Source organism: Podarcis bocagei (genome assembly GCF_964188305.1).
Source record: "Podarcis bocagei genome assembly, chromosome: 14".
NCBI lineage: Eukaryota > Metazoa > Chordata > Lepidosauria > Squamata > Lacertidae > Podarcis > Podarcis bocagei.
In genome coordinates, this window is record NC_138139.1 from 14,616,043 (window position 1) to 14,626,024 (window position 9,982).

The window sequence follows — 9,982 nt, forward strand, 5'->3', positions numbered from 1 at the left end:
CCGCCCATCAACGGAGTGAGCTTTCTCCCAGCTCCTGCCAACCTAGCGTTCAAAAGCATACCAGTGCAAGTCACAGAGGCACAGGCCTCTTATTCATTATCTTAGCAATATGCAATGGGGGGTTTTCTTACAAAAATGTTTAGGGGTACTCTCATTTTGACTCAAGAAAATCACCATTTTATAGTTCAAATCAGGGAAAATAAATACAGTAAATGGATAAAAGTACAATGATTCACAAAATGTTTAGGAGTATGCGCACCCCCAGGAAAAAAAGCACTGGCAATACGTAGTTTCAGTCACATTTCTTCTGCTGACAACTATACAGTTTCATATACCACACGCACAAACATATCGAACGGATTACATACCTACAAATTTCTTCTTTCTACAGAGCATTATAACACCAGCTTATTTTCCACAGGGTCCCAGTACCTGCCCTGAAGAAAAACAGTACAATTTCAGAGGCTGGCAATATTCAGGAAGAAAAACTGTAACGCCCGAGTTCTGTGCAATGAGAGTACCTTGAAAAGTTATTTGCTTCTGAGAATCAAAAGTAGAACATTAGCTACTTTGAATTTTGCTTGTTTTCTTAAATGGGCACCGTTAACTTGGATTCCAAAATCTGCACCTTTTGTTCTTTTAGTGCTGTTATCTTGGCATAACAGCACCGAGGGCCTTCTGGCGGTTCCCTCGCTACAAGAAGCCAAGTTACAGGGAACCAGGCAGAGGGCCTTCTCGGTAGTGGCGCCCACCCTTGGTACGCCCTCCCACCAGATGTCAAAGAGAAAAATAACTATCAAACTTTTAGAAGACATCTGAAGGCAGCCCTGTTTAGGGAAGCTTTTAATGTTTGATGTATTACTGTATTTAAATATTTGGTTTGAAGCCGCCCAAGGTGGTTGGGGAAACCCAGCCAGATGGGCGGGGTATAAATAATAAATTAATTATTATTATTATTATTAAACATAGCGAAGGAACCGCCAGAAGGCCCTCGGTGCTGGACCTCAGCATCCGGGCAGAATGATGGAGGTGGAGACGCTCCTTCAGGTATACTGGACTGAGGCTGTTTAGGGCTTTAAAGGTCAGCACCAACACTTTGATGTTTTGTCATGTTTTTAATATTCTGTTGAGAGCCCCCAGCCAGATGGGTGGGGTATAAATAATAAATTATCATCACCATCATCATCATCTTGCGTGTTAGGATTGAGGGCAGTGTGGGGCATGTATCTGTGTGTGTGTAAACTAGCCTACTGTACAATGGTAAAATCTGCAGTCATTAGCCTGTTGGGCTAGAGAAAGTTCCCTACTATTTATGCTCTGCTTGGCTTGTTTTGTTTTTTATAGAAAATAACCAGAGATGACCAAAAGTGTTCAGTGTGTGTGTGTGTGCACTGAGATCCTTTTAATAGAGCAAGCCAATGTGTTTTCCAGATGGGTCATTCCATCAGAAGATACTCAGAACTGTGGTAAAGAAATGGTCCTGCTCTGCGGGTGACCTCATCCGATTTTTCACAGTTAAGCCTGACTCCTCTTTGAAACATTTTTTTAACAGTTCTTGGTTATTAGTGAGGGCTTTTATTGAGAGTTTTTTTCCCCAACCTTCAACATTTAGGAGTTTAATCATGGTTGGCTAGCATGTAATAAGTTTATTTCTTAGGAAACATTTATAATATAATTTTCTGGCTGCGAGATCAAAGTTAGCTTCTATTCAAACCTCAGTTCAGATAGTGAGTTCATTTGCTGCAAAGTACTTAGCATTTAGATATACACCAGGCTAACAACCCTTCTCACAACACCACATAAACAGTTACTCCTTCAGGATAGCAAAATATTTATATATATTGATCATTCCAGTTATTCACCAACTACATCTGGTTGGCCACCGTGAGAAAAGGATGCTAGCTAGACTGGGGTGGGCTTCCGTTCTGATCCAACAGAGCTGTTCTTATGTTCCTGATTTCCACAGAGGGAAACTCATTTGCAGCATGCACTCTTTGGATCGAGGCAGAACGCTTCAATTCCTGTGAATATAGCAAGTGTGGCATAATAGTTAAGAGTGTTGGACTAGGACCTGGCAAAGCACAGGATTCGAATCCCCCCTCAGCCATGAAACTCACTGGGTGACCTTGGAGCCAGTCACCATCTCGTAGCCTACCCTACCTCACAGGGTTGTTGGGAGGGTGAAATGGGAAGGAGAAGAACCATGTACAGTGGTACCTCAGGTTAAGTACTTCATTCGTTCCGGAGGTCCGTTCTTAACCTGAAACTGTTCTTAACCTGAAGCACCACTTTAGCTAATGGGGCCTCCTGCTGCTGCTGCGCCGATTTCTGTTCTCATCCTGAAGCAAAGTTCTTAACCCAAGGTACTATTTCTGGGTTAGCGGACTCTGTAACCTGAAGCGTATGTAACCTGAAGCGTATGTAACCTGAGGTACCACTGTACAGTGGACGCTCGGGTTGTGAACGTGATCCATGCAGGAGGCACGTTCGCAACCCACAGCATTCGCAACCCACGAGCGCCGAAACCCGGAAGTAACCCATTCCGGTACTTCCGGGTTTGGTACGGTACGCAACCCGAAAACGCACAACCTGAAGCGTCTGTAACCCGAGGTATGACTGTACCTTGAGCTCCCTGGAAGAAAAAAGGTGGCCTATATATATAATGAATAAATAAGTAAATATAAATAAACAGCTTACCAAAGCAATCTAGATGGCTCTGTAGAGAAAGCTCTCCAATGCCATGCCATGAGGACAACATCTTCTTTACTTTTCAGAGATCTTCTAGTTTCCAAAAGGTCCACCCTAAGCAAGGAGATAAGGAAAGTTAGCATTTGTTCAGTAAAAGCCCTGCTTCTACTTCTTACATTTCTGCAGTATAAAAACCGAAAGTGCTATGGGAGAGAGAGAAACCGTAAAGTGTGCACTTGAGTCCAAGCATGTTGTGGTGCCCTGCTCCAAAATAAAACATTTCTGAATTGTCCTTCCACAAAATGCACAAAAAAATGGCATAAAGCTTACACACACACACACACACACACACACACACACACACACACACACAATTCAGCACCTCTATCTATGCCACCTTTCTGGTGTTCTGAACACCATATTATTATCTCAATAATAACCTTTTATATATAGGGTGCCTACATTCTGCATGTGCAAATGGCTTTAGATACCTATTAGGTCCATAAATTACCATATACAGTGGTGCCTTGCAAGACGAAAATAATTCGTTCCGGGAGTCTTTTCGTCTTGCGATGTTTTCCGTCTTGCGAAGCACGGTCCGTCGCAACTGCGCCTCTTCAAGCGGCTTTAAAAAAAAAGCGCAAGACGTTTTCATCTTGCGAAGCAAGCCCATAGGGAAATTCGTCTAGCGAAGCAACGCAAAACCGAAAAACCCTTTCGTCTAGCGAGTTTTTAGTCTTGCAAGGCATTCGTCTTGCGGGGCACCACTGTAGCATATATTCAACACAAAAAAACCTGACAATTTGTTGTTGACAAAGGACAGCTGGACATAGAAAGGGCCCCATTACCTTCAGTAGCTTAGGGCCTCATCCAACCTAAATCCGGACCTGACAGGATTGCTCCGCACAAGTGCTATCCCATAGACATTTCCCTGGGAGCAAGTCTTGCTAAACCCGACAGGGCTTACATGTGACAGAGTAAGTGGAATATATACCTTTGATGAAACAAGGGTTCCCTGCATTCACACACCTGAGATAACATGTGCTGCATTTTGACTGTGAGACAACTCTCAAACTTTTTCACCTGCTTGGTCTTCCATCAGCTTCGTGAACAAACTCCACCAAGTTCCATTGTTTGTTTGTTTTAAGTTTTTATTTATACTTTTCAAATTTATACATTTCGTTAATTTTACAATCATTTTAACATTTCAAAGTCTGACTTCCTTCCCCCCCTTTCTGTGGTTCCTTGAATTTATTTTTTAATACCTTCTGCATATCCAAATTCATTCAATTTGCTCATTTAATTATCTGCTTTAAATATAAATTCTTATGAAGCTGCAAGTTATTACAATAATCCTGCGATATGCTGAGCTCCGTTGCTGCCCTTTGCAAGAGTTTTCCAACTCCCCAATTTTTGTGCTGTGCATTTCTTACGCCAACAACCCTGTCTGTGTACAAATGATTCTTTCAGTGAAATACAGATTTACTAGAGGGAGGGGAGAAATAAAGCCTTCTGCAGCTTTTGTCGCATACGTATTTCAAACCACATCTCTTCTGTTTCTCAACAGGTGACTAACAGCGCGACCTTAACCATGCCTACTCATAAGGAAGTCCCACTGAATACATTAGGGATTACTCCCAGGTAAACAGGGCTAGGACTGCAGCCTACACCAACAAAGACAGCCCATTACAATTATAACTCACCGAGAATTAATCAACCCAATCTGGAGGACACAGTCCTGTGCAAATACAGTCAAGTAATTACAGGTGAGAAGGAGCAGCTGTAAGCTTGGCTGACATGGGGATTAGAGGCAGAGCAATTAACTTGAATTGACTACAAGGCAGCAGGTGTTAGACTCAGAAGTCTCATTTCAGGGTTTGGGGAGGGGGGCAACAAAGAGATTTCTGGAAGTAAGAAACAATTCCAACCAGGGAAGAATGGCAAGGTAAAATGCTAGATTATGCCAAAATGGCAAAACTAACTGGGACACGGGTGGCACTGTGGGTTAAACCACAGAGCCTAGGACTTGCCGATCAGAAGGTCGGCGGTTCGAATCCCCGCAATGGGGTGAGCTCCCGTTGCTCAGTCCCTGCTCCTGCCCACCTAGCAGTTTGAAAGCACGAAGTGCAAGGAGATAAATAGGTACAGCTCCGGCAGGAAGGTAAATGGCGTTTCCGTGCACTGCTCTGGTTCACCAGAAGCGGCTTAATCATGCTGGCCACTTGACCTGGAAGCTGTACGCCGGCTCCCTTGGCCAATAAAGCGAGATGAGCACCGCAATCCCAGAGTCATCTGCGACTGGACCTAACAGTCAGGGGTCCCTTTATCTTACCTATGTCACCCAGCCACAGTGGTTTGTTAAGGGTGCTAGGAGTTGTAGCTTTGCAGGGGAAAACTACAGGTCCCAGGATTCACCTGGGGGAAGCCGAATGCTTTAAATGGGATTCAAATGTATGATGATGATGTGATTAATAATAATAATAATAATAATAATAATAATAATAATAATAATAAATTTAATTTATTATTTCTATCCCAGCCACTCTGGGGGGCTCCCAACAGAATATTAAAAACACAATAAAACATTAAAAAGTTCCCTAAACAGGGCTGCCTTCAGACGTCTTCTCAAAGTCAGATAGTTGTGATGGGAGGGCGCCACTACCGAGAAGGCCCTCTGCCTGGTTCCCTGTAACCTCACTTAGAACCTTTTATCAGATTCATTTCACTGTAACATCAGGCCCTTCCTCAAAGAATCTTGGGAATTGTAGTTTAGTCAGCAATAAGCATGTCAAGACCTTTCCATGATTAGACATTTCAAGCACTATTTACAGAAGCACTGTTCCCATGGTGCCCTGGTAACTATTAAACTATTAAACTGTTTGTGCCTGCAGGGTAGATATACCTACAGACCATGGTTTCTAGAAGAGCTGAAAGAAGTAAACAAAGATGTTACTGATTGCAGCAACGCACAGGGGCTTCATTTCTCCCCCTATCAAAAAATATTTCATTATGAAAACCAGGATTGGTAGTGGTTTTGAATGCATAGGAAACTGCCCTATACGCTGAGTTAGACCATCTAGCTCAGTATTGTCTACACAGACTCGCAGCTGCTCTTTAGGGTTTCGAAAAGGTACCCTGCTCATCCCTACCGAGAGTTCCCACTAGGACAATAGCTGGGGTTTTCTACATGTGGAAAAGGTTGCTTTCCCACTGAGTTTTGGCCCTTCCCCTTAAACTGTAATCAAAACCAAGCTGGATGGAGGACAATGTAGCAATTCCTCTGGAAACTTAATAAGGGGAGATATTGTAACTTAGTAGGAAAGCTCATGCCTTCGACCCAGAAGGTCCCTGGCATCTCCTGGTCCGTGGCATCTATCCAGGGGAAACGCTGGCATCTCCAATTAAAAGATCAAGTCGCAAGTTACAAGAAAGACCCTTTGCCTGAGACTGCCAATAGAAGACCACAAGACTGGCCGGATTTGTCCAGAAGATGGACAAATCTGGTATGGAATGAGGCAGTTTCCTACACAATCAGTCTTAACTGCTATCAAGAAGTATGGGTGTCAGTTTTAATATAGGCACATCAAAGTGGCTTCATAAAATAAAAATAACACATCTCTCTCGCTGTCTTTCTGTCTCTCACACACAAATTCTGGGTCTGGAAGGCATAAACTTTAAAATAACCTCCATAAGGAGATGTGTGGGTTGTTTTTGCCACTTACCAATGGAGAAGCGCGTGCTGGAACCATCCTCACCTATCAACAGACCAAGGGATTTGGTTGCAAGAGAGCAACAACAGGAAAGTACAAGGCTTGATGTGAGATTAGAAAAAGGCAGATGTGCCGAGCGTGGAGGGGCAGCTGTTTCCCACGCAGCTGCGGTTGGCACTTGGCTGTTGCTCGTAGTGCCTCACCTGCTGCTAACAACCCACAGAGTGTTTCAGGAAGCATGCCCTGGGAGTTCCTTTTGTTCCGACGCCAAGCGCTCGGTAGATCGCCCGCAGCACAGCTTTTCTGCACAGAGTCCGGCAGAAACTCAGCCAGAAGATAAGAAACCAGGGATGCAGACAGGTGGGGACCCTCAACCTGCTAATTAATTAACTTGTAGCGTTTGCTGGAAGACATGTTTTCCCCCAACCCCACTTCCTCCCACCCAAAAAAAAAATGTTTACCAGAGCAAACGGAGAAATTGCAAGCAGGAACAAAGGCAAGGCAATAACGATGTGCAGCAAACTAATTGAATTATGCCAACTCTCTCGCAGAGGGAGGCATTAATCCTTTTCTCTGGCACCGATTTCAGCAATACTCTCTGACCTGGGTTTATCAATCCTGTTTATCCTGCTGAAAGCCATTCAATAAGGAGACTGCTCAGCTGAAATATTAAGGAATTGCTGCCTGCATTGAGTACAGTGGTGCCCCGCAAGACGAATGCCTCGCAAGACAGAAAACACGCTAGACGAAAGAGTTTTCCGTTTTGGAGGTGCTTCGCAAAACGAATCTCCTATGGGCTTGCTTCGCAAGACGACAATGTCTTGCGAGTTCCTGCTGGTTTTTTTTCCCTCCCCCCCCTTGCTAAGCCGCTAAGCCGCTTATCAGCTGATCCGATCAGCAGATAAGCCGCTAATAGCACTAATAGTGCTAAGCCGCTTATCAGCTGATCCGATCAGCAGATAAGCCGCTAAAAGCCTCTAATAGCGCTAATCCGCTAATCCTTCAATGGGCTTGCTTCGCAAGACGAAAAAAACCGCTAGACGAAGAGAATCACAGAACGGATTCTTTTCGTCTTGCGAGGCACCGCTGTATAGAAGAGCCGTCTGTCTGGGCCCACCAGGTCAGTGATAACAATAAGCCCTGCCCCGTCCCCAGCACAGCTCATTTACTGCTGAAAGATTACTGCAATGCGTTGTACGTAGGGCTGCCTCTGATGACGGTTTGGAAACTTCAGCTAGTGCAGAATTCAGCAGGCAGGTTGCTCACTGGAGCAAGATAGTTTGAGCATATTACACTGATCCTGGTCTGACTGCACTGACTACGAATTAGTTTCCGGGCCCAATTTAAAGTGCTGGATCATCTTCTGAGGCCCCTCCTTGACGTGACCAGAGATTTTCCGAGGACTGGAAGAAATTTACAGAGTATATCAAAAATTTCTGTGATGAGCAAATAACGCTCGTTGGCTTTCAAGAAGCTCTGTGAAATTACTGTTAGAAATATTGTTTCAAAAATATGATGTGATTAAGAGTATTTGAGTGCAGTATAATATTGGGAAATGTGAGACGAGGATAAAAAAAGTAAACGGAAAATTATAAGACAAGCTGAGGGAAGTTCTGGAAAAAAGGGTTTAAGTTAAAAATGGATGTATAATTTTGTAAAAATGTTTTTTTTTAAATGGAAAATCTAATTTAAAAAAAATAATATATAAAAAAGGAGAGATCCAGAGGGTGGCAACATGAGAACGGGGCCTTCTCTGCAGTGGCCCCCCGTCTGTGGAATTCTCTCCCCAGGGAAGTTCGCCGGGCGCCTTCATTATACACCTTTAGACGCCAGGCAAAAACGTTCCTCTTTAACCAGGCCTTTGGTTGATCCGATTTGCATCCTATGCCCCTTTCAAATGTGTTTTTTGGGGGGGAGGATATTGGGTTGTTTTTGTTTTTATTGGGTATTTTGTGGTTTTATATCTTGATTTTATTCTGTGAACCACCCTGAGACCCCTGGCTATAGGGCGGTGTCTGGAAGGACAGATCGTGATGCTGAGGCTCCAATACTTTGGCCACCTCATGAGAAGAGAAGACTCCGTGGAAAAGACCCTGATGTTGGGAAAGATGGAGGGCACAAAGAGAAGGGGACGACAGAGGGCGAGATGGCTGGACAGTGTTCTCGAAGCTACCAGCATGAGTTTGACCAAACTGCGGGAGGCAGTAGAAGACAGGAGTGCCTGGCATGCTCAGGTCCATGGCATCACGAAGAATCGGACACGACTAAATGACTAAACAACAACAACAACAACAACAATAATGTCCTAGACACAGAGGGAAGGGTGTGGTGCACTGGTGAAACATTGGTTTTGCATGCAGAAAGTTCCAGATTCAATATCCAGCACATCCATGTAGGGCTTGGAGAGACTTCTACCTCTCACTTGTGTCAGGAACCATACAAATGGCTGGTCTCACCCCGCTCTATAAAAGTAGAGTGGGGGACAAGGCAGGTATTGGGACAATACCTTCCCACCCCAGTGGTACCTATTTATCTACTTGCACTGGTATGCTTTTGAACACTAGGTTGGCAGGAGCTGGGACAGAGCAACGGGAGCTCACTCCATCGTGGGGATTCGAACCGCCGACCTTCCGATCGGCAAGCCCAAGAGGCTCAGTGGTTTAGACCACAGCGCCACCCGCTTTACCTGTAACCTGTATCCTAATGCTTAGGCCATGTGCCAACATCATCAGTAAAACTTTCAGGTTTCCTCAAGTGGTGAGTCCAGTGTCCAAAGGAGGGAGCCAGGACACTGTGGCAAGAAGCATCCGAACCTAACCTCCTGATGTAGGAATATAGGAAGCTGCCTTCTACCAAAACCATTGGTTTGTCTAGCTCCATATTGTAGACACTGATCAGCAGCAACTGTCCAGGGTTTCAGGCAGGAGTCTGGAGATGCACGGAGGTTGAACCTGCAACCTTTTTCATGTAAAGCAGGTGCTCATCCTCTGAGACACGGTTCTCTCCCTTCCCAAACGAAAAGGGCAGAGACCATTTGAGCAGCTTTGCTAAACGCTTTCTGAAATTTCCTATTATTAAGATTTAATAATGGCAATATTCTAATGCGACTTTTATGGACTGCAGAAGGAATGAGGCTCTGCCTACGCCAATAGAATGAGGTAATAATCTGAGTATTTACATCTGGCAACAATTGTATGTAGGTCCCAGTTTTGTAGAATAAAGGCCGTACCGAAGAGCAAGACCAGCATATGTGCTATATTGGTGAATGCGAACTGCCTAATGTAAACCACAGATATAGGTTAGTTTCTGAAAAGGATAGAATCCAAAATGTGAAATGAGAAAGCATAACTTCAAACACAAACACATTCTTGCACTAATAAGAGATGCTCAAGGATTTCGTTCATTACTCAGTTTTAGGTTATTTTTCTTGTAAACCAGTGTATACTGGTGAGAGTGTCAGGGTTGGACCTGTGAGACCAGTGTCCAAATTCCCATTCAACCATGAAAGAAGATTTCCCAGGATTCTTTGGGGAGAGCCATGACTGCTTATAAGAGTAGTATCAATGTTTGTTGCGGTATGGCTC

General features: G+C 44.2%; 1 protein-coding gene across 1 annotated transcript in view; it reads right to left on the minus strand.

Moving 5' to 3' along the window:
• The window catches only part of ATP8B4 (ATPase phospholipid transporting 8B4 (putative)), a 111,871-nt gene extending 105,320 nt beyond the window's left edge, over positions 1–6,551 (minus strand). Inside the window, exons 1-3 of the mRNA XM_081169988.1 lie at positions 6,411–6,551; positions 2,698–2,802; positions 369–437 (exon numbers count right to left, since the gene is read on the minus strand). Of these exons, the coding sequence (XP_081026114.1) occupies positions 369–396 (28 nt within the window). The 5' untranslated portion in view covers positions 397–437; positions 2,698–2,802; positions 6,411–6,551. The remainder of the gene's footprint in view (positions 1–368; positions 438–2,697; positions 2,803–6,410) is intronic.
• Positions 6,552–9,982: the final 3,431 nt, after the last annotated feature.